This window comes from Prionailurus viverrinus, chromosome E1 (assembly GCF_022837055.1).
Source record: "Prionailurus viverrinus isolate Anna chromosome E1, UM_Priviv_1.0, whole genome shotgun sequence".
Taxonomy (NCBI): domain Eukaryota; kingdom Metazoa; phylum Chordata; class Mammalia; order Carnivora; family Felidae; genus Prionailurus; species Prionailurus viverrinus.
Window position 1 is genome coordinate 27,264,083 of NC_062574.1, and position 25,833 is coordinate 27,289,915.

Here is a 25,833-nt window from a genome sequence, read left to right on the forward strand (position 1 = left end):
CATAGCAATAAACAGCTTTCTACCTTCCCCCTGCACTGGACACCTACTCTGCAGCCTCCTACAACAGCTTCCCTCCAAGGACCAGAGCAAACTGGGTCTTGGAATGAAGCCATCATCCCCAAAGTGAGTTTGTGAGAGGTTAATCCAACTCACCATTCCCAAATATCCTGCTCCACGATGCCATCAAACGGTGATAGGTCGGCAGGAGAGAAACAAAGGAAGGATCTCAGAAAATTTTCATGAAAAAAATTTGTGAAGATCCAGGCTTCCATAATAGCTAGTTTCCACTGCAATGAGCATTCGATTGTTCCCGCTTGGGGCAACTAGCTGTTCCAACTGAAACTATTATTATTTGATAACCACAGTATATTTTTATAATGGGGCTTGCACCGTGAAGTGAGAAACAACAATGTGAGCAATTCTTCATGCCAACTTAAAATACCTCTGCATGCAAACACTCCAGCATTTAGACCACAACACCCCCTAAGAAAATGTAGGATGTCTCAGCACATTCCCTAGATAGTTCTGTCATCGATTCAAAGAGCACCCCCACCCCCATCCTACAGAGCAATGCTGTTACCTTTGTGCAGACACACACAAACTTTACTGTCGTCCTCTTCTATGGCCTTTTCCTCTTAAATCAAACTCCTGGGCTCCAGGTTCTAAAGTGAAACTACCTTAGCTAGACTAAATTTGCTTGGCATCAGGCAAGAACAATCCCCTCCGTCACCCCCAATCCCGCTTTGGACCAAGAGAAGCAAAGGGACTACACTATGTATTTGCATAGGAGCTTTGTGATTTGCCAACCACCCCCACACCCATGATCTCATCCAGCCTCGTAACAACCCAATGAGGTAAACCTCCTCACTGAACCTTCAAATATGGTTATATCTACTTTCCAGGACTGTTATGGAGATGGCACATAGTAAGCACACAGGAAGTGCTAGCTACTGGGCATTACACACAGCAAATATTACTTCACTCCTTTTATTAGTGAGAAACTGAGGGGCGCCTGGGTGGCTCAGTCGGTTAAGCATCTGACTTCGGCTCAGGTCGTGATCTCACGGTTCGTGGGTTAGAGCCCCTGCGTCGGGCTCTGTGCTGACAGCTTGGAGCCTGGAGCCTGCTTCGGATTCTGTGTCTCCCTCTTTCTCTGCCCCTCCCCTGTTCATGCTGTCTCTGTCTCTCAAAAATAAACAGATGTAAAAAAAAAATTATTAGTGAGAAACTGAGACTCAGAGGTTGGACAGTTGATTCCAGGCGATGAGGCCTCTGGGGATTTACAGCAAGCCAGGACGGTGGAAAGCCTGGTGCAGGATTCTTTCCACCACCTCAGTATAGACCCTAATTGTTCAAAACTTTGCAACTACACATTTCCACGGGAGCCCAAGGTCCTGACACTGTTCCCAGTTCTCTACCAGCCACATACTCCGAGCTTTAGTTCTCTGGACCTTTGTGTTCACTTCTCCATAAGGAAGTCAGACTCACTTTTTTTTTTTTTTTTTTAAACCAAACAACGGAATGTCAGGCTTCCAGATGAAAGGCTCTATTACAAGTACAAAGTATCATTTAATTACACTGCTGCTCCAGTTATCTGCTTCCCAGCTCCTAACTCCCACTGGGCAGATTCTGAAACCGCATAGGAGATTATGTCAAGAGGGGAGAACAGGAGAAACATTCTCTCCCTGAACTTTCTTAAATGGAAGAGAGAAACAAAATGAAAAGAAAGGCCCATTTTCCAAGGAGGGGGCTGGGGCAGTGATCTTTCCGTTAAGTGGACCTGCATAAGAATCTATAGATTATTTAATGCTGGGGGTGGCTGCGGAATGAAATAAAGGAATCTTTGTGCCGTGCCAGCCACAGTTCCCTCACCCTCTCCCCACAGCCAGGCATTTAACCCAACTTTTTAAATCATCAAGCTCTAATGCACCCCATCTGTGCACCGGTTGTGGCCAGTGAAACTGAAGCCTGTGCTGACTTTGGCCTGGACTTGTGAATGAGCCTTTCTGCCCCAGAAGGGGCAGGAAGGAGGACATGAGGCCAACAAAGACATTTTTTGCTCATCACTGGTCTTCTCCTAAGGCTCAGGCTCCACCCATCTGTTTATCTGTTCATTTACTGAGCTCTTGCCATGGGTCAGGTTCTAACCCAGAGACACCAAACTAGTAGATATGGTCCCAGATGAAGGAGAATGTATAAAAGTTCCTGGGAGAGAGGAAAGAGGTGAGGAAGAAGGGATGCTGTTGGCTGAGGCACAGAGGACTGAAATACCCCCATCTGCATATTCAGGGATGTTGCTTAGTTCCAAGTGGTTGGAAAATAAAGCAACGAACTGGCAAGAAATCAAACTCAAAAGGCCAGATTGTCCAAGGCCCTGAATACCAGGCTCCAAACATCAATGTGGAAGGCCACTACCATCTCCACACGTTCCTTTCTGCACATCTCACAAGATCCAGCTCAAATACCACCCCTTCCAGAAATCCTTCTTGAACACACTCAAAGTAATTGCTCTCTCTCCTTTAAGCCTCCAATTTGCATTCTTGGACAGCCTGTATGAGTCTCAACTTCTCCATCCATAAAATGATTACTATAGCCTACCTTAAAGTCTTCTTATGAGGGTTAAGTGAGGTAACATTTACAAAGTGTCAAGTAGCAGTTTTTAATACATAGAAGGTGCTAAAATACAGTTTATTGTTACCTCAATTTCTTATGATACATAGCACTTTCTCGTGGTATTAAAAGGATGTCTTGACTTCCATTTTTCCCTGGAGATTTCCAGAAATAGGACAGCTCACATTTTCCCTCCAAGCTTGTAGGCCCCCTTCCAAAGCAAAGAGGACTGATCCTCTCTTTCCTCACTGACACAGCCTCCCCATATCCAAAATTCCAGACTTGAGGGGTTCCCAAAAGATTCAAGCTGAATCTGAGACAAGATGAGTCTATTGACAGAGAAGGGAGCTACAGGCTGGCTGGAACATAAATGGCATAAAGGAAAGTAATTAGCAGAAACCTAGAGAAGTAAAAGCGGGCCAGAGGTCAAGACTCTGAGGGCTCCAGGATTCAAACTCTGTAGTAACCCTAGATCTTGGAATAGGCCTAGAAGGAGGACTTCCATTCTTAGTCCTGATTTGAGAAGCCCCACAACAACACATGGTTGTTCTAGAACAACAGTCTAGGGACTGTTCTAGAACTACTGACCCTTCATCTCCCAGCCTTCTCTCTGGCTGGGCTATCGAGCCAGAGCCAGGGAAAAGTGATGCCACCTTTTCTAGAAGTTCTTGTAAACAGATCAAGAGCACTTTTTTTTTTTTTTTAATTTAGTCTGGGTATGATTACAGGTTGGCTTGTTTTTTTATTTAATGGCATGAAGTCCAGGTTCTGAGGAAGGATGGTTTTTAGAGGGAAAAGGTCCCCATGATCTTTATCCTTTTTGTGCAGCCTAGTAAAACCCATTTCTCCTCTCATGGGAATTTAGGGCCAGGAGGGAGGTAGCTACCACCCTGAGAATGCTGCCTGAAGGAGCCAGTTCCTGGATTGAACAACTGGGATGTTTATTGATTTATTAATAATCTCCCTGCCCCAACTTTAGGAAGCAGTTGCTAATGCTTTTCCAGGAAAATAGGGTTCCATTATTTCTTCTAATTTTGATCAGGTGTCACACCATATTATCTCATGTAGAAGCCCTAAAGATCCCCACAGGACAGGGTCAGCTCTTTACCAAGCCACTTTTGGTCCTCCCCAAAGGACACCCATTTTAGTAACTCAGTCATCTTGTAACCTTCCCAGGGGGCTTAGCAGGCAATATCCTTTCTTATGTCAGCTAAGAAGTGCCTCCTCTAAGATATCCTGCCCCTACCACCTTTCTTAGAGCTCACTTTCCAGGCATGCAGCCCTCTACATGGCATTCACCTGCCAACCTGAGTTAAGCCAGCCTAGCGAAAGGCTCCAATCACTCTTCAGCCCCTCTCCCCTCTGGCTTGTGAGCCACCAGCTCCCCCAGCCACCAACAGGGATGACATTTAATTTCCAAAATTACATACTAAACTAGTACACTCTCCCTCCAACTCAGAGTTATTTCTCAGTTGAGTGAGACAGCCAGGAAGGGAACCTGTAAAAACAAAACACAAAACAAAACAAAACAAAAACCCACAAATATCCCGGGCTCTTTGGGAGAGTTTATAAACCTGTGCAACCTTATGAGCCAGAAATGCCCCCCACACCTGGGGTGGGCAAGCAAGGCCTGCAGGGAACATGTACCTTGGAAATGAGTTCATCATGATTGGCCAAGTGGGCTCTGCAGTGAATGCAGCTGTAGGTCCGGTGGCAGGAAGGCAAATATGCCTGGAAAGTCTTGGATCTTGTCATCTTCACCATTGGCGCCGTAGAGCGTGGAGTGAACTCTGGAGTGGCCCACGAGGCACTCCCACAGGATGGGTCGCACGGGAAACACCGGAAGACACAGGTAAAGGCCGTGGTTTGGCAGGGGGTGGGTGTGGGGCACGCTCCACACACTGGTGATGTCTTCAGAGGAAGGACCCTCAAGCAGAGGTCTAGGGCTGGTTCTCAGCAGCCTGCAGTGCCAAGATAAGGGGAATATCATTAACTGATGGAACAGGGCTTCCTGCAAAGCAAGTAGAGTCCAAATGCCACCCAAGAGAGAGGGCAACATTTATAGGAAAAAATGACCCCTTCTCTGTCTCTTGTCATCATTGCCAAGATGCCCAATGAATGAGAAAGAAACTACTGGAGATCCCAGTGTTGCTGCTTTTCTAGAGTTGGAGGTTCAGTATCAACTCAGGGTACTCAACAGCCACCCCACCTACCCTCCACCAACATTCAGAAATGGGCATGATCACCATTCTTAGGGGACCCTATAAGAGGCCAGGTTTAAGGATGCGCCACCTGTAGCCCCAGGGAGAAGACTCCTAAGGGCCTCCTCTTCTGAGCCAACCAAGATATATGGCTAAAGGAAAAGGCAAAGTTCAGCCTCTACAAAGTCACTACATCAACAGTCACAGATACATGTCTCATCCATTTCCAGATACCTGGAGTCTTCCAACACTTGAAACCACTACCAGCAGAAACCACCATGCTCCATCCCACCCTTTGCTTTATGGATCAAGCATGGGATACAAAGGATCAAGTTCCCAACCAGCAGGGTCCCTTATGGTTAGCAAGCTCTTTTGCCATACCTTGCCCAGAAATAGATGCTTAGTACTTTTTTTGTTTGTTTGTTTGAAAAGCAAGCAAGGAAATGAATGAAACAAATGGCACAATCAGACCCCTGCATCTAAAATTCACAATGACAGTGAATTTTACCAGAATCTCTCCTCAACCCTCAAAGTTCCCATTAGTCATCCCACAGTGCCAAACATCTCTTCTGCCACTGCCTCAGCAATTTTATTCTACTAGGAACCAAGGACACTGAGAAAGTGGGTGGCTTCCAGGCTATGTCCAAGTAAAGGTCTGAGGGCAAAACCTCAATACATACCCTGCTTCTCTGGCTCCCCCACCTAAAGTTTCTGAACCTGCCTACTCCTTGGGCTTCACTAACAGGGGTGGTGTTCCCACTTGCCTACCTCCCAGGAGAGCCACAGTGTTAATTAATGCCTGCATCATGCTTTGAAGATAAAATTATTTAGAGAGCCGGGGGAGGAAGACAAATAAAATCAGATCTTCTGGGTTGTGTCTGGGATCCATCTGGATGTTTAGAGAAAGTTGCAAATCATAGTCCTCTTTTTCCTCTAAACCTCACTAACCAAATCTTCCAAAGGGATGCTGCCCTCCTCCCTGATATCTTTCCCACCACAGCAGTCACTGAGAGCCACTATACCCTCACTATACCTCTAGGACTCTGTATATCTTCCTGAATGGCCAACAGCATGGGCCAGCATTAGGCTGAAGGACAACAGTGGCTCCACATTCAGGATGACCAATTACACATGAGGTGTCCAACTATTGAAGGGATTCAGACTTACAGGGGCCCAGGTATAGTGTTTTCCCTGCTTGGTCTCCCCACCACTATTTTTAAAGATGTGAAATCAGGGTAAACTGAACAGTACAGAAATACTTGGAAGAATTTGGAAGTGAGAATTAGTTTCCCTAGCTTTACCTCAGAGTTAGGCCTGGCCATAATAGGAGATGAGGAAGGAAGATCATGACCCCTTGGACCCAGAGCCCCTCCTTCTCACCATGGACATCTTTTGATAGCAGGTAAGGTGAGTCTGGTCAAAACAAAAACCCATGGTAGACCAATGGTGTTGGCTGTTGAGGTGTTACAGGTGGTAGAAAGAGACAAGTACCCTGCCTAGGGTTTCCTGAAATACCCTTGAACTTTCCAATACCTCTGTTTCACTCGCAGGAAGGGCAGTTATCTCCAGGAAAGAAAGGGGTGGTAGGTCAGGGTAGAAAATAGGAAAGGCAAGCAGGGAAATGAGCTCAAGGCTTTCCCCAGGCCAGCTTCTGAAGTCCACAGCCTTAGCTGCCCAGTGGGGAGCACTAGGAGCGTGGGTCCCATCAGTCTTATACAAACACTGAAGGAAGAAAAGGAAACAACGAGCCCTGGCTGCCAGTCTGGGTTTATAGAGCAGCCACAGAGTCTGTTTTCTTATACATGCAGACAGCTTCTAAATTATGCATTTCCCCAGAGTAGAATTATTTCTTCTCTCACTTCTCTTCTGTAGGAAACGAGAGGGGAAGAAAAAAAAAAAAAAGTTTGTACACAGGGGTTTCTGGTTATGCTCAGCTTCAAATCTGAATTCCAAAACTTGTTCAAAGCTCCTTCTGAGGAATAAGCATTTATAGTCTGTACTCAATGTGAACATGTCACATACAAACACATACCCATGCACACACATTCACTGCATACCATAGTTCTGAACTTAAAAAGACAAAAGAAAAATTGACCCCATAAGCAATATCTCAGGCTGCTTGGTACTAGAGAAACCCCGGGGAGCTTAAACAGCAGGCATGAGACTTTGCTGTTCATTCTGCTCCTCTCCCTCTTTTCATAGGAATTCACAGCCATCTAAAGGAAAAGCAAGGAAAGAAAAAGTGGCTTGCTAAAATATGCATCTTGTCCAAGCACTACAGGGCAAGCTGGAAGTAATGAGAGGGGGTAAGTAGAAAGCAAGCTGAAGCAGAATCAAGAGAGGGTCCTTGTGTCCAAAAAGAGAAACAGTAGGCTGTCACAGAAAAAAAAAAAAAAAAAAAAAGGATGACAGCTAGGTCCAAAAAGTAATCATCTATTACTGTCTTCTTCCCTCTTAAGCGAAAATTTTAAAAGCTGCGTCTTTGAATCAATTCTTAGGAAGGAAGGTAAAATAGATGGATTTTTTTTTTCTTTAAGGGAAGAAACTAGGGTATGAGGCTGCAGAACTCACCACATTTTGATTGTTGGACTTTGGTACCTGTAATGGGGCCATAAGCTCCATGGGACTTCACGAGTCCAACTCGTTGAACATACTGGAGTCCAAATTGATTTCCAACAATAATCAAATGAGCTCGATATTTAAAAGCCTCAGGGCACATGTACAAATTAAACACCATTTTAAGTGAAGCAATAATCCATCACAGTGGAAATTAAAGGAAGATTTGCTACCAGCCCCAGCTGGCTCCTGCTGATCAGCATGGAAAGAAAAGATGTGAACTATTATGATTAAAAACAAAGACCCCAGATACTGCACTTTGAGAGCCAAATGCACAGGGAGCACACAGCAAACCTGGCTGTCCCACCTGACAGGCCTTTTCCACCAGGAGCCACAACCGCAGCTGGAACTCAGAAGAAAAATTTCTGAATGTCCCCAGGATGGAGGGGCAGAAGGGACAGACTCTCCAGGTGGGAGACAAGGGACCACACAAACTGAGAAGGTGGAACTCACTAGGGGAAGTAACACCTCCAGCCACAGGACAGCACCAGTCTGTTGTTTTTGTGGGGTACTTTGGTGGAGGGTAGGCAAAGACTGCCCGGAAAAGAAGTGGGCTGTGGAATCACAAACCATTCCTTCTCCTCTCTAGCTCAATGACCTTTAGCAATTTATTCAACCACTGGACCCTCAGCTTCCCCAACTCAAATACCAACATACACAGGGTCATGAGCAGCAAATGACATGTCAGAACATACACAGTGTTGGCATACAATTATACCAAATTATAGCTATTATTTTTAGTGGTCAATTAGAAAAAGATGCTGCTACTTAGAAAGAAAGAAGAAAGAAAGAAAGAAAGAAAGAAAGAAAGAAAGAAAGAAAGAAAGAAAGAAAGAAAAAGAAAGAAAGAAAGAAAGAAAGAAAGAAAGAAAGAAAGAAAAAAGAGGCTTGAGGATTATATCGCCACTTCCATTAGGACCCTCTCACTTGTCCTTGGGCAGCACAGGAGATGGCACTTTTGGGGTGACATTTCTCCAAACCTAGACTTTTCAAGGCAACAAGGAGGTGATGGATGACACTGGAGGAGCCATAGAAGTGCTTCCCTAATTGCTACTGAGGTCCTTCTAAGAGGTGGCTTCTTCAGTGGCCATGCTCCTACATGCCTTAAAGGACTGCCAAGAACACATCTCTGATTTATACAGCCCTAGCAGGCCCCTGAGCCTCTTTTCCCTTTCAAATCCATCCTCTGTATTGCAGCCATTGTTACCTATTTAAAAAGCAGATTTGACCGTTTTGTCACTCCCATGGCCTTCAGAAAGGCAATAGAGGGGGTGCCTGGATGGCTCAGTCGGTTAAGCGTCCAGTGTCCAACTTTGGCTCAGGTCATGATCTCATGGCTCGTGCATTTGTGGGTTCAAGCCCCACATCGGGCACTCTGCTGTCAGTGCAGAACCTGCTTCATACCTTCTGTCCCTCTCTCTCTCTTTCTGCCCCTCCCCTGCTCACACTCTCAAAAATAAACATTTTATAAAAATTTTTAAAAGTTAAAAAAAAAAAGAAAAAGAAAAGCAACACAGAGCAGTAGTTAAGATGGGTTCTAGAACCATACTCAGGGTTTTTAAATCTGTTTTAACCTTTACAGGCTGTGTGACCTTGGGGAAATTTACTTAACCTCTCTGAACCATGCTACCATCCTCATTAGAAAACAGGAATAATAATATCAGCTTCATAAGGCTCTGTGAAGATTAACTAATACTCAGCTTGTGCACCTGTAAGTACACAATAAATTCCTAGTGTGTACTACCACTGATAACCATCTACCATTGACACCCACAAACTGCTTCAGATTCATCTCTACCACACCTCATACTCTATACTCCCATTTTTTAAACTGACATTTAAGGGTCTACCATGTGTCAGGGACTCTCCTAAGTGCTCAGATTTGGCTATCAAACTCTTAGCTCCCTCTAATACACTATACTTGCATTTCACCCTTCCACAATTTTGTTGATGCCACTCCCTCAGCCTGACACATTCTTCCCACCTCTTCTTACTAGGCCCTTTAACTTGTCCATTAAGATTCAGCTAAGGGGCTCCTGGGTGGCTTAGTCAGTTGAGCATCCAACTCTTGATTTTGACTCAGATTGTGATCCCAGGGTCTTGGGATTGAGCCTTGTGTTGGGGTTCCCACTGGGTGTGGAGCCTGCTTGGGATTCTCTCTCTCTCTCTCTCTCTCTCTCTCTCTCTCTCTCTCTCCCTCCCTCCCTCCATCCCCCCTCCCTCCCTCTCTGCACCCTCCCTCTCCTGCTCATGCTCTTAAAAAAAAAAAAAAAAAGACTCCACTCAAGTGCCACCCCCAACATGGGGCTTATTTGTTCTTCCTCTGTGCTCACCTCCATCTTAAGGAACCAAAATTATCCTTTTCTACCTCTGTATCCTCCATGAGAGGTAAGTTCCAAGGACAAGGACCATATTTTTGTGCTCCCTGGACTCAGCAGCAGAGAGCACACAGTAGCAGCCATTATTGAACTGAACTCCCTCTGCTTCCCATTGGGCTGCTGACTAGACCAGTCCACCCCTGTGTGGATAGCAGACATGATTGAGGTCCCTCCCTTCCCCCTCAAAGTAATGAGGTAGTAGGCAAAGATACTCTGGGTTCCCAGGGCCCATGAAATACTACTCTCCTCTGACAGCCCCCACTTAGATCCTGTGCTGAGATGCTCAGAACTATGGTCCTTAGCTACAGAAGATGTTCTAAGTCCTGGGCATTAATCAAAGGCCTGTCATTGGCATCCAACTCTATTCTTTGCCTTTGTGGGGGCTAGGTTAAATTACACACATATTGAGGAAGAGAGAAACCCTTAATAGAGGGGGGAAAAAAAGGTGGCAGTGGAAAAGGACCAGGTGAGCCATTTCTGGAACTGGGAGGGAGGAAAAAGAGATAATGGCTGTGGAAGGCCTCTATCCCAGGAGGAAGGTCCTGAACCCAGACCGGGGAGTAGAGAGACCCAGTTTTCCTGGACCATCAAATAAGAGAAGTGGCTGGTGGTGTTAGTCCACTGGTGAGGGATTACAGGATCTAGAGGCCAACAGACTTGGGTCCAGTCTCGGGTTTTCTCACCACCTGCATCACCACTGGGCAAATTGCCTGAAAGGGAAGAACAACAGTGCCTACCTTGTGGAGGAGACAAAAGAATCAAATGAGATATTGCAAGTGAAGCATTCAAGCATAGCACCTGGATAAGTTAGCATTCGATAACCCTAATTAGCTGTAATCATCCTTACCAGCAAGGGAGAAAAAGTGCGGGAACTGTTTCTATTCACAAGACCCAAATGGGCAGTGTTCCTATCTCCCACATTGACTCAAAGTGGTTACAGGGTTAGGGCCTAAATTAATCCACTTAAAGGTACACTGCTTTAAGTAGATTTTTGTGGCTTAGCTGGGGATCTAACATTAGTGCTATATCATTCCAAACAGACCATTCTATCACTTAGTGCTGTGGAAAAGTTACCTCTGTAGCCCACCCTGATTCAACTAACCCCACAATGGGGCCACTAGTGAAAACTTTACTGAAATACCCCTATTACAACTACCATGGAGCTGATGAGCAAGGCACACAGGAAAATCAATGTCATCATTCCTAGTTACCCACTGTGTAGAACTGGACCCAGGCAGCACTTCAAATTCATTCAGATGATAATAAAAGCCAGCTTGGATCTTCAAGGAACCATTCTTTATTTCTTTTTCTTTTTTCTTTCTTTCTTTCTTTCCTTTTTTTTGGAATTTGAAAGTTTACTTTTTTATTTTGGGAGAGAGAGAGAGCAGGGGAGAGGTGGGGAGAGACACAGAAGAGAGAGGGAGGGAGAGAATCCCAAGCAGGCTCCACACTGCCAGTGCAGAGTCCAAAGTGGGGCTGAATCTCACAAACCAGTAGATCATGACGTGAGCTGAAATCAAGAGTCAGACGCTTAACGGACTGAGTCACCCAGGCACCCAGAACCACTCTCATAAACAAAGTTAACCATTCATCTCTACCCTGGACATAGGGCTGAGGCTTGATTTCACAAGGATTATCTGTCAGATGATAATCCTACATGATCTCTAGGATTTCTTTGTCTCTTGAAGTCCTGATTCCATATTGTAATGATGTCTCTGCCAGATGAATCCTGCGCCAGAGCACAGAATCCATCCACCATCCTTTATTCTGCTAAGACCTTGATTTCAGCGAGGTCACAGAACATACCATACCAGTCGTGCAGAGTCCACTCAGAAATGGCTGTTGGATGGTGTCTTTGCAACATCTGTTAGCGAAGCATTGTATTACTACAAGGCCCTTAGTTTAGCACTCTATCTACCTGGGGAGGTGGCCACATGAGGCTTACATCTGTTAGAACATCTGCATAGGAAAAAGGTAGTTCCCCTTGAACATCCTGAAACCTGCATGTAATTCACTAGACACTAGATAGAGGTAGCTGTTACTAGCTATGAAGAGATCAGATACTACTTGTTTCTACAATTTAGATAATAATACAAAAAGCCCAAACAATCTGTCTGAAGATTCATTACCAAGGACACTTGGCTAATGTTCACCAATGGCTTCCTTCTTTTTCTTACACAACTCACATCTCCAAAAAGGATTAAAGGTAACTTACAAAAGCATATACTTTTAACATAGATTACTGGGGCACCTGGGTGGCTCAGTGGGTTAAGCATCTGACCTCAGCTCAGGTCATGATCTCATGGTTCGCAAGTTCAAGCCCCACATTGGGCTCTGTGCTGATAGCTCAGAGCCTGGAGCCTGCTTCGGATTCTGTGTCTCCCTCTCTCTCTGGTCCTCCCTGGCTCGTGCTCAGTCTCTCTCAAAACTAAATAAACATTAAAAATTTTTTTTAAAAAATAAAAAAAAATTAGGGTAGGAGGAATATAAGAACACAAGGAGAGTTAAGACAGAGAAATGCATGCTGTTACATTGCTAAATATTTACTAAATTTCAATTGCAAATTTGGCTTTGAGCTCCCTAGTAAGCAAGGCAGAAGAAAAATATCAGTACTTATAAGGTTTACATTTCCTACAAAATAAAAGCATTTTGGTTGTTCAGGCTATAGATTTTCTGAGAGCTTTCTCCTGTGGGTGGTTGCAGAGATGATGAGCAGTGAACACAGTGGACAAGATCCTCAGCATACAGCAACAGTTCCCACCATGAAACTCTTGCAAGACTATTTCTTAGAGGTCCCTCCATGAAAATGCACAGCAAAACAAACACCAAAGGGCAATTCAGTAAAAGGGATTCTACATGGGGGTCAAATCAGGGCAGCCCAAGAACATGGCTTTCTGATGGTCTGGCTGGATCCAGTGATGTAGACTCTCCAGAGGAATGGAAGAGTTACAGAGCTTTCTGGCAAAGCTCCATGAATATCATTTATCACAACCAGGCTTTTGAGTAACAAAAACATGGGCAGCCTCCAACGTGCCAAGTCCAAACACTAATACTTTTTAATGCTAACACTATTTGGCCTGGTGTTGCATTCAGTTAGTTCTCTTGTGGGCTACTTTTTCCTTAAACTCTCCCCTTATGGCCTATCATGCCTCTCCTGGCTCTTCTCTCTCACTGAGCCTCAATCTCCCTGGCTGCTCTTCTTCCTTCCTCCTCCTCCTTGGAGGTGCTTCTACCATGTCCCTGACTGCTTGCTCCCCATAGACATTCTCATCCATATCCAAGTCTTCTAAACCTCTGCCTTCTGGTCATGAAGCCTGGGTCCCTTTCTATAGGATGCCTCTAACTGGTTCTAGGAAGGCACTTCAAATTAAATGCATCCAAAGCCAGCACCATCTTTCCCCTTCTCCTGGCTCCTACCACCTTCACCCTAATTCTGCTCCCTTCTCCTGAAGGCCCATATACCGAAGCAGGAAAGACCCTTTATTCTCTCTTGCTTCTATGTCATACTCCATCGGTCCCCTAGACAATTGGCTCTGGCTCTGCAAACCAGCCTCCCATAGCCATCTTCACAGCTACAGCCAGCAGCACTGTGTGAGCCCTACCCTCCCTCACCCTGAACTCACGTGACAGCATCCTAAACTGGTCTCCCTGACTCAGCTCTTACCTCTCCAGCCCATTCTAGAATTCTATTTATACAACACAATCTGATCACATCTCTCTCATGTTTCAAAACCTCTAGTGGTTTCCTAGCAGCCTATAGGATGAGGTCCAACCCCTCAGGTGGCACCAAGAAACTGGGCTGATTCTCCTTATCTTCACCATCACCTTCCCACCTCCTCCAAACCTGTTTCCCCAGAAGACTAAGCTTGTTCACTACCTTTTCCCAAGTTGTTTTAGATTCCTGAAAAGCCTTAACCTGTATTCGATGTCTGGAAGATGCCTACTCATCCCTTAATACCTAGATAAGACCCTAAGCATTGGCGGTGGCCCCCTTTTCCCAGCATGCAAAAGACTTTTCTCCTGAATGGTACTCTATCACACTGTGTGTCTTCCAGACTGGGAACTTCCTACAGTCACAAGCCCAGTCTTTACTGTCCCTTGGTTTCCCTAGGACTCCTACTCTCGGGCACATCAGAGAGTCTTTTATTCTTTTTTCCAGAGGGACTTGATAGATGGTAATTAACTGAGTGAAATGAGTGACCATCAGTGAAGCTGTGCTGCCCTGTAAAGCTGATATTTTTAATCTTATTTAAAATACTATCCAGTGCATTTAAAATATCTAATTCTGGCCATTACATGGGACTCAAATACCATTAATGCTCCACAAAGTTAAAAAGCCAGCAAACTCTTGTGACATCAACCCACATGGACTGGCAGATGGTGCATGATACTCAGTCCCATGGAGCCATATCTCCAATGCAACACACAAGACAGACCCTCTGATGGTTTTATCCAGCTTCTGTCTGATGGCAGAAGTGTTCCCCATTCTGCCTCCCCTGGCCATTCACACCATCTGTGCACCACCCTGGGTAGCTTCCCAAGGGACCCTCCCCACACTGGCATTGACTTCTGACCCCTGGAGAAACCCTCAGACTTCCAACCCAGGAAGTTATTTCTCCCAGAGTGGTCCCCACAAAAGCCCCAGGGCAATCTGAGTCTGAGAAAAATTAAGCATCAGATTTGGTTCAGGCCAGCAAGGAAAGCGGTCCCTCCACCCTGCCTCTAGTCCATGCACAAAAGAGGGCCACATCTGCCCTTTTCCTTCAGCTCCCAGAGATTGCCACCCTCAGCATCAGTCCTTCATTTGGTATTTGGCCATGCTCAGAGAAGATAATCCTGGTTAAAACAAAACCAATAGATTTTTCTCATGATCTGGGATCCAGAGAGGGATCGTGTCCATTGCTTCGCCCCCATGACAGGGCTACACTTGAACTACAATGTAAAACAGTCATTTAGAAGATCTATCAAGAAAACATTTTGGAAAGTAGGATAAGAGATGTGGCCCATCTTTAAAAGTTACTTCGCCAGGGAACCCTCCCCTTGTCTCCACCAACCCCTACTACACAGATTCCTCCTCCCAGCACTCTTCACAGCTACAGTTGTACTTTTACTGAGGTGATTATTTGATTTTCATCTGTAGCTCACACTCTCAAAGATCAAATATTATTTACTGAATAAATGAATGTCTTTGGACCCCAGGCAATGTATAACCTTGATTTCTCTTTAACTGCTACTCCCCCAGGGCACAGCTGGGGCCCCAATTAGTTACAAACCATCCATCTCAAATCTGCCAATACAATTCTGTTGTTCAGCTCTCAGCATGCCTTTGGCTTCCTCACTTTAATCTCCCAATTCAAATAAATCCAAAACTCTAGACTCTGACATCTGTGGCTGGGCTCCCCGCCTTTCCACAATTGGAATTTGGAAATTGAACTTCAAACTCAAGAGAAAAAAAAAGGGCAGAAGCATTTTCAAAAGGATGCCTGTGTGTCTAAAGTCCCAACCACCACTAGCTCGAAGATGGATGTATTTTGTCCAGGAATTATTAAACTGTCATCTCATATTGCCATCTATTGAAGAAGAAAAGAGACAGTAGGGTGGGAGAGAGAAACTGATTCTAGAGCAAATTTCTGGATCTCTCCTGTTATGGGACTGGCAGATAGGTTTTAGTAAGAATTACAGCTTCTTTTCCTTTCAGTTCTAGCCTATCAAGGGGCACCATGCACGTTGCCAGTGCAGTTTTTTCATATAATTTAAGAAACATCCTCCACAAAGCTAGTTGTTTATGGATCAGTCTTCCCACTAGATTGTGAGCCATTCCTGGCCAAAGAGCACATCTGGTTAATCATCCTTCATACCCAGCCCAAAGCCTGGCTTGCTGGAAGAGCTCAGAAAGGTTGGTTGAAAATGTGGGAAGTGAGGGGAGGAGGTAAGAAGGAGTCATCTGAGGCCATGCACAACTATCAGTAAGACTCCAGGACTCTATAGTTTATTAATTTCCTATTATGAGCCTATGATGGGCCAAGTACTTGATATGCATTATCTCAATTAATCCTAACAACCCAGGGAGGCAGGCATTATTATGATTACCCTTGTTTAAAAGATGAGGAAAAAGCTCAAGAAGTTAAACAATTTGCCCAAGGTCATTCTACTAGAAAGTACCAGAACCTTGGCACAAAAACAGATACTCAGATCAATGGAACAGAATAGAGAACCCAGAAATGGACCCACAAATGTATGGCCAACTAATCTTTGACAAAGCAGGAAAGAATTATCAAATGGAATACAGATAGTCTCTTCAGCAAGTGGTGCTGGGAAAACTGGACAGTGACATGCAGGAAAATGAACCTGGACCACTTCCTTACACAATACACAAAAATAAACTCAAAATGGATGAAAGACCTAAATATAAGACAGGAAGCCATCAAAATCCTTGGTAAGAAAGCAGGCAAAAACCTCTCTGCCCTCAGCCTCAGCAACTTCTTACTTAACACGTCTCCGGAGGCAAGGGAAACTAAAGCAAAAATGAACTCTTGGGACCTCATCAAAATAAAAAGCTTCTGCACAGTGAAGGAAACAATCATCAAAACTAAAAGGCAACAGAAGGAATGGAAAAAGATATTTGCAAACAACATATCATTTAAAGGGTTAGTATACAAAATCTATAAAGAACTTATCAAACTCAACACCCAAAAAACAAATATTCAGTGAAGAAATGGGCAAAAGACATGAATAGAAACTTCTCCAAAGAAGACATCCAGATAGCCAACCGACACATGAAAAAATGCTCCACATCACTCATCATCAGGGAAATACAAATCAAAACCACAATGAGATACCACCTCGCACCTATCAGAATGGCTAACATTAACCACTCAGGCAACAACAGATGTTGGAGAGGATGCAGAGAGAGGATTCCTTTTGCACTGCTGGTGGGAATGCAAACTAGTACAGCCACTCTGGAAAACAGTATGGAGGTTCCTCAAAAAATTAAAAATAAAACTACCCTACGACCCAGCAGTTGCACTACTAGGTATTTATCCAAGGGATATAGGTATGCTGTTTCAAAGGGACACATGCACCCCCATGTTTATAGCAGCACTATCAGCAATAGCCAAAGTATGGAAAGAGCCCAAATGTCCATTGATGGATGAATGGATAAAGAAAATGTGGTGTATATATATACAATGGAGTACTACTCAGCAATCAAAAAGAATGAAATATTGCCATTTCTAACTACATGGATGGAACTAGAGGGTACTATGCTAAGCAAAATTAGAGAAAGACAAATATCATATGACTTCACTCATATGAGGACTTGAAGATACAAAAGAGATGAACATAAGGGAAGGGAAGCAAAAATAATATAAAAACAGGGAGGGGGGACAAAACATAAGAGGCTCTTAAATACAGAGAACAAACAGGGTTACTGGAGGGGTTGTGGGAGAAGGGATGGGCTAAATTGGTAAGGGGCAGTAAGGAATCTACTCTTGAAATCATTGTTGCACTATATGCTAACTAACCTGGATGTAAATTTTAAAAATAAATTAAATAAATAAATAAATAAATAGTACCAGAACCAAGATTTGAATCCTGGGACAACCCCCACCAAGGATGTTTTAATCCTGACAAGTTAGAGAAGAGTCCAAAGATGGGTATCCTTGGCCCTTGAGCTCATTAGAGCCACAAGCAGAACATCTTCCAGAGGGAGAGTCTAAATCAATTAGTTATAATGCAAACAAAAATGTCAAGTTCTCTTAAAACATCTTCAGACTCTCAGGGTTGGTTCACTGCTTCAACTTTTAATTACAGAAATACAAGAAAACAAATGAAGGAAGGAAATAACCTCAACCAGAAGATAGGACAACAGATCAGACACAATAGCTAGTTTTCAGTTCCTATCAAATCTTCCTGCTCATGGATTTTTAGCTTTAACGCTGCAGTTATATAGGGATACTTTTTTCCTCAAGTCCTAAGGAAACAAAGAATCTTGTAAGTCAAAATAACCGAAAGCCCCATTTAATTTGCATTTATACATAATACATATGTTTATACCTTTAATACAGCAAATACTGGGGCGCCTGGGTGGCGCAGTCGGTTAAGCGTCCGACTTCAGCCAGGTCACGATCTCGCGGTCCGTGAGTTCGAGCCCCGCGTCAGGCTCTGGGCTGATGGCTCAGAGCCTGGAGCCTGTTTCCGCTTCTGTGTCTCCCTCTCTCTCTGCCCCTCCCCCATTCATGCTCTGTCTCTCTCTGTCCCAAAAATAAATAAACGTTGGAAAAAAAAAAATTTAATACAGCAAATACTGAAAGAGAATTCATTTCTACCTATGGTCCTCTTGGTGGTGGATCAACTTAGGGAGGGACCCCACACACACAAAGGACCAAAGTGGTAAAAGAAGAGATAAACAGGAGGCAAATATAATGGAGGACACACACAGGAGCCATAGGAACAAAAGAAAAGGAAGTGGTAAAAATACAGTAAGGGAAAGGAGGCTAAAGGTCAAAGATGCTTAGTAGTTGTTTTCTACTAGGGATATCTACTACATCTGTGATTTCCAGACCTCAGAAATGTGTGTGGGGCTGGGCTCCATTACAAAAATGGGAAATTGAGGGGAGGGGGAGGGTTATCATTTGCTTGCTTTTATTAGATTCCCTATCCTGAAAATTCTGATTTTGTAGGCCTTTGGTTTGCCTAGAAATCCTTATGGCACCCAGGTTTGACACTCTCTAGGGATAGTCCCATTTTTGGAGAATGCCTATTATCTGTATCAACTAACCACTGTTCACAGAGTTCTTCTGTGAATGGAAGCCACAGTCCATTTCCATGAACTTACTCTAAACTGTAACAATAGTAGCCCAAGCAAAATCCCAATGTTCTCTTTCCAACATCTCATGTGCCTACTGAACATTCCCCATACATTACCTCTTAATGTTCACACCTCTGTGCCTTTGCACACACTGTTCCCCCTGGAGTGTTTCTGCATGTTTAAATCCTCATCATTCTTCACAGCCCCATCTCCAAAATGCCTATACTTTTTGTATCTTCAAACTCTTGGTACCTTATTGACACATACACCTTAATCACCCTATTAGAGTACATGCTTAAGAGTATATGTGGCAGGGGCCATATCTTAACTCATCTTTATCTCCCAAAGGTCCCATATTATCTGTTGACTTATTATTAGCCAGGAAAACAAAGTAAAACCAAGGTTCAGTTTCAGCCCTAGGCCAGAGGTTCCTCTTCTGTAGCTCAAAATAGGAATCAAAATTTTCCTGACTCAGGCAGGATGTGCTCAAAGCCTACCCTCTCTTGCCCCAGGTACTCACAACCAGAACAGCATGGGAAAGCAAAACAAAACAAATCATTAGGAAGGTCAATATTTCCTATGATTAAATTTCCTATCAGATAAAATAATGCCACTTTCTTCAGTCAAACCAAACTCAACTACTGTTCACTCCCAGAAGACCCTGTTTGGGCCTCAGTGGAACACATGTGCCATATGGATATCAAGCCTTCCTTTCCTAACAAAAAATAGGCAAGGGAACTTGAGCCACTAGAGACTAATTTCATTCTGAGCTGGCAATCTAGTTTCAGATCAAAACCACTAAATCTGGATATACCACATTCTCAAGACCACAGGGGAAGGCTGTAGCTCAGGAAACAGGAGAGCACAGTGCTGCTGACCCAACCAGGAATGTGAGTGGCAGTGTTGCACCTCTCTGGCAGAATGCTCCTTTGCCCCATCACAGAGAGGAGGTAGGCTTTGCCTGGGACCAAGACATTATGGGGCAGGGGCACCTGGGTGGCTCAGTCGGTTGAGCGTCTGACTTCGGCTCAGATCATGATCTCACGGTTCGTGGGTTTGAGCCCCGCGTCAGGCTCCGTGCTGACTGCTTGCTCAGAGCCTGGAGGCCGCTTCAGATTCTGTGTCTCCTTCTCTCTCTGTCCCTCCCCTGCTCGTGCTCTGTCTCACTCTGTCTCTCAAAAATAAATAAATGTAAAAAATAAATAAATAAAAAGACACTATGGGGTATTTGGTATTTTATTCAAGAGTTGGTATTTTTCCAGAAATATACAGGAGTAGAAACAACCCTGGGCCTGAGAAACAAAATGTATGGTTTATAGTCTCTGCTTTGCCCTAATTAGCTCTGTGTCTTAAACAAGTCCTTTTTGCCTATTTGAGCCTCAATGTTTACATCTCTAAAATGTAAAATCTAAAATGATTTTAATACCCAAACCAGCATATATCCAATTTAAAAAGAAATATAAATCATTAACTTGAAATTAGAGAAAATAAAAATTACAAGTTTAACACTGGAAAAAATTAGGATGTAGGGCCCTATAGTTACTAAAGTCAGGCCACAAATTTGGCTCTGTGCCTCCTGGCACCCAGAACAAAAAGAGAAACATGATAAGTTATACATTTCCAATTGCCCAAAAAGAAATATCATGCCCGTTCCTCAGGAGAGGAAAGTTTTTTCTGGCACTCATTCCTGAAAGAAATTTCTTCCTATTAACTTTTTAAAGGGGACACTAAGTGAAATTGTAGCTTAAGATTTCAACTACATCAACCCTTATAAGAAATGTAGTAGCAAGTTATATAAAGCTGTTTAGGACAACGTCCTCCAGGAAAGCAAAGGGCAGTGAAAGTTCATTTCAGTGAAAATAACTCAAGGGGCTGAGGTAATATGGCCCAAATATGCACCTTTCAGTAAGCCAGCTTAATCCAAGGATAAAACTAAGAATGGCCAGAGGAACAGGTAGACAACATGTCCTTCCAAAAACTTGCATAAATATGACTTCTTACACATGGGTGTTATTAAAAGTTGGGCAGTAGGGGGCCCCTGGGTGACTCAGTCAGTTAAGTGTCCAACTTTGGCTCAGTTCATGATCTTGTGGTTGGTGAGTTCAAACCCTGCATCTGGCTCTGTGCTGATAGCCTGGAGCCTGCTTCATATTCTTTGTCTCCCTCTCTCTCTGCCCCTCCGTCACTTGCTGTGTGTGTGTGTGTGTGTGTGTGTGTGTGTGTGTGTGTGTGTTGTGTCCGTGCGTGCACTCTCTCTCAAAAACAAACATTTAAAAAAAATTTTTTTTTTTAAGTTGGGCAGCAATTTGCAATGAGATGATTTCGAACTTCTGTTCTGGTTCTGATAGATCTAAGTGACATGTTTGGTCTTCATTTATTGGCACTAATTAAAGATCTGGCGGTTTTCTCCCTCTTATTGCACATTCCCAAATCAATGGATTGGGAATTCCTGCCAAAGACAGGAGGGAAACCTATTGATATGAGTGTTATTAAAAGCTAACAGCAGGTGCCTGGGTGGCTCAGTTGGTTAAGTGTCCTGTTTTCAGTTCAGGTCATGATCTCATAGTTGTGAGATCAAGCCCCCAGTCAGGATCTGAGCTGGCCCTGGAGAGCCATGGGATTCTCTCTCCCCCTCCCCTGTGCACAGGTATGCACACACTCAAGCTCTTTCTCAAAAGTAAATAAATAAATAAAAGCTAACAGCAAGTGTGTATGTGCCCAGTTTCCCATACATTCTCTCATTTAATCTTCCCATCAATTCTGTGATAGTAACTGGTATTAGACCTTTTTTACAAAAGGAACAGAGATTTAGAGTTTAGCAAATTGCCCAAGGTCACAGAGCTAATTATCCCAATCTTCCTGGTTCCTCTAGTCCTACTTACAGTGCCTCCTACTATCAATGAAATGTGATTACTGGTAGAAATGCTTATTTGTCAGGAGAACAGTAAAAACAAAATAAAGCTACTAGGGGAGGCAAGAGCTGTTTATTAACAACAAAATGACAACAGAGCTTTTAGAGACCTATAAAAAGTATAAAAGGGTGAAAAATATTGTGAAAAGCAGAAGTCCTAAGATATATTCCAAGAGAACAGTAGTCCACCCCAGGAAAAGGAAGAAAAAAATTATTTTTCTCTTCTCTTAAAAATAAAAGTATTGGGGCGCCTGGGTGGCTCAGTCAATTGAGCGTCCAACTCTTGACTTCGGTTGTCATGATCACGCAGTTGGTGGGATCAAGCCTGCATTGAGATCCGTGCTGACAGTGCACCTAGCCTGCTAGGGAGGCACCTAGCCTCTCTCTCTGCCTCTCCCCCTGCTTGCACGTGCTCTCTCTCTCTCAAAATAAGTAAACATTTTTTTAAGTATTATTTATATTCTTAAAGACTCAAACCATTGACTCTCTTTAGTCATTCACCCATTCCACCAACCGATATTTATCCAATGCTACCCACACCAGGTACTGTCAATAGTGAGCAAGACAGAGAAACTCCCAAGCTTCCAATCTAGCCATCAAGTAGGCAATGTATTTCCATATGGTATTAAAGTTCTTTGAAAAAAACAAAGTTAAGGAGATTCAATAAAGTTGAGGGGCAGGGAAGGGAGGAGCTGTTCTGAGAGGAGCTCTCTGAGACCCAAGTGAGAGAAGCCAATCATGTAAAAAATTATAGAAAGGCATTCCGGAAAGAGGAACTACCAGTATAAAGGCCCAATGACAAAAACAAACCTTCCAGATTTTAGAAACCTGAGGAAAGCTGGTGCAGTTGGAGCAGAGTGGACCAGCCACATAGGAGAGGAGGAGAGAGAAGTTGGGGGAAGGAGATAGGCTGTGCAATGCCTACAGGGAAAGGAGTTGGATTATGTCTGAAGGGCAATACGAAACCACTGGAAAACTATAAACAGGGGAGTAGCATAATCCAATTTATTTTTAAACTCTCAGGGGCCATATTCACAAATCTCAGGGAAATTCAGGTAGGTGTGGTCCTTCAAAGAAGCAAGTAAGAGGCACCGGCCTGGGTGTCTCAGTTAGGCCCAGGACTCTCGGTTTGGGCTCAGGTTATGATCTGAGTTTGAGGGTTCACGACTCCTGCACTGTCAGTGCAGAGCCTACTTGGGATTCTCTCTCTCTCTCTCTCTCTCTCTCTCTCTCTCTCTCAAAATAAATAAGTAAACTTAAAAAATATATAAAGATGCAAGTAAATATCATTTTTTGTTAAGGATGACATCATTGAAAACTATCAACTCTAATAAAATACCTTTAGCCGGAAGGCCCTGACTTCCCATAACAGGAGGCTACATTTTAAAACGATGCTTCCTTTTCCAGAGCTTTATACCCTTTCATGCTAAATAATGCAATTGTCAGAGCACCCAGTGGTTTGTTGATGGACCCTAGGGAAATGCCAAGATAATTTACAAAGGAAACTGATCCTGAACCTCCATTTGAGTCCCACCTGGACATCTCTTCCCTCTGCTTTTCTATACTAGGATATCCTATCTTTTGCCATGCATTTGTTGTTTTCTTTTTTATTACTGGCTCAAAACTAAATATTCCAAATGTAAGCTGTTTGACCAAACTGAACATTATCAATTTCAACAATCCTACAGTTAGTGTTCCCATATAAACCATATCTTTGGCAGGAAGGACCATAGTTGAATTTGAATTTGGATAGGGTTCTATTTGAAGCTAAATGCAGCTTTGATTAATTCAAGGAAATTTCTTTTACCAACATGTTTGGACACAATAAAGGAAAACATCTAACATGTGGATACATCAGGTTTGTGCTTGACGGTTGAGATAGAGGTAACAGCATCAGAAACTGGGTAACTAACAAGGTTCACCTGCACACAGAAGCCAAGCTATCATCACAGGAAAGAACCAGGGCTGAGGTAGGTAGGCAAGGAGGTCAGGGGAACTTATGTCCCTTCTTATTAACAACTGTTGACAGATAAGGCCCTGACTCTCCCAGACCCCCCTCCAAAAATCACCAACCTGCCCTTCCCCCAGGCCACATAGCCTAGAATACCCAGCTATTAAACAGCATCAACATTTTCTGCTGGCCAATTGTTAACATCCCAGGCATAATAACTATGTCACTGTCTCAAAACTATTAAAATCATTAAAACAGTAAAAATTCACATAATCTATGAATAGTAGAGCAGATTCATCAGAACTACTCACAACCCCAATCCCACGCACCTAGAAACATCCAGGGGTACAGAACACAGCAGCCCTCAAATGGATTGGGCAGGGTGGTGTGGATGCGATGGGGGGGTCTTATGGCCAAGGCTTCATGACAGTTGAAAGCAAACTACACTATGCCCTTAGACTTCTCAAAGCCTAAGCTAGTGCTGTCAGATGAGTGATCTTGGGTTTGCATAGAGTGGGTCACACACTTGACTAAGGCTTTGCACACTTCATATCCAGTTTATGCCATTTCTTATTGACCACCTATATCACAATCTCATGACCCACTGAGAAAAATATCTCCAGAGTGTACTGACAGACTGCAGTTTTTAAATACTTTTTTTAATGTTTATTTATATTTGAAAGAGAGAGACACGGTGCATGAATGGGGGAGGGGCAAAGAGAGACAGAGGCACTATCCAAAGCAGGCTCCAGGCTCTGAGCTATCAGCACAGAGCCTTAAGCGGGGCTCAAATTCACAAGCCAGGAGATCATGACCTAAGCCAAAGTCGGACGCCTAACCAACTGAGCCACCCAGGTGCCCCCAGACTGCATTTTTTAATACTACTCAGCTCATCTTTATATACATTTAAGTTTGAGGACCTCTGTCCTACAGCAATGTTTCTTAAACTGTGGGTCATCACCCATTCACCCATTTGGTCAAGAAATCAAGTTAACAGGCCATGACCAACAGTTGAGTTTTTGTTTTTGTTTTTTAATTAAGAAGAAAAAACTATATATGGAGCACACTGTAGGTAGTGAGGGCAATTATTTCCTAGAACTTAATGCAGGTGTGGACCTCAGTGCAGAGATGCAAAAGGTATTCCTTATTTTGGACCCCAAAGTTTGAAAACCACTCTCCTAGAGGAAAGAAGGAAAATAACACTCTTGTGCATGTTTATTTTCCATTTTCCATCCCTAACTCCAAGCTTTCTTATTTTAGTTCAAACACAAGATATCAAGACAGATCCCAGAAATTCTATTATTAAATTCTAAACCAATATAAGCTAAGGAGGGGGATGAGCCCAAGGCCCCCACCCCTGCCTGAGACCTTTACCACGAAGATGGGGATAAGGGATGGTGCCAAAGGGAAGTTTGCACAACTCTCCTCAGGCTGGACCTTTTCCTTGGTAAAGAACTTATAGCCATTCATGTCACAATTCAGAAGAATTAAAATGTTCCTCATCAGGGGCAAGACTCAGCCTTAGTATTGAGTGCTAAGGAGATGAGGGGAGAATAGACAACTGAGATTTGGCCCATCTTTGCATCCTGTGGCAATGATGAAGTCAAAGGAAAGCCAACCCCACTGATGGCAAGGCCTGAAGTTCTCACAACGAGGAGACTACTGAAGAGCGTCAAGCATGCGAGGTCAAGTCCTACTGCAGAGCCAGTGACAGGAGTTACCTTGGGCAAGGCACTTAACTTCTAAACCCCCTGAGTTCCTTGCTCTGCCAGCGTTCCCTCACCAAATGAGATACAGAGAAGCGGCTTGCCTAATGCTCTGGGTCAGGGAAACCCATCTTGCTGGGCCAGAAGACAGGAACAAGAGAGGAAGGGCAAAGAAAGGAGGATGAGTAGCTAGATTAGCCTTTAGACTCACCAGAAGCAAGTACCCAGTTAAAAGAGCCAAGACTCCAAGACAACAAGTTGACAAGAAGGCCAGAAAGCAAAGCCCCATAAAACCCAGAAACAGTTTGGTGTGCCATTCACGGCGGTGAGACTGTGGGAGGGTCCGCTACTTGCAGAAAAAACAAAACAAAACAAAACCAAAAAAAAAAAAACAAACAAACGGAGGGCACTCACTCACTTGGCTTTTTAAGTGCTTGTATGCTGAGAGTGAAGCCAGAGGTGGCAGTCTCCTGGGCTGGGTCCAAAAGAACAGGTGGTTACCCCAACCCCCAACGGGAGAAAAGCCACCACTTGACTAAAGACACCCAGGAGGTCGGCGGCCAAGGAGGGTGAACTTGAAGCAGTGAGAGGTCAGGGCTGCCCCTCAGCGCCAGTTCCTGGGAGGTATTCGCTGGAGAGGCCCCTGCATTC

General features: G+C 43.8%; 1 protein-coding gene across 3 annotated transcripts in view; it reads right to left on the minus strand.

Moving 5' to 3' along the window:
- The window catches only part of YPEL2 (yippee like 2), a 105,112-nt gene that overhangs the window by 78,404 nt on the left and 875 nt on the right, over positions 1 to 25,833 (minus strand). For all 3 annotated transcript variants that reach the window (XM_047832514.1, XM_047832512.1, XM_047832513.1), the window contains exon 2: positions 4,258 to 4,571. In XM_047832514.1, the coding sequence (XP_047688470.1) occupies positions 4,258 to 4,374 (117 nt within the window). In that variant the 5' untranslated portion in view covers positions 4,375 to 4,571. The remainder of the gene's footprint in view (positions 1 to 4,257; positions 4,572 to 25,833) is intronic.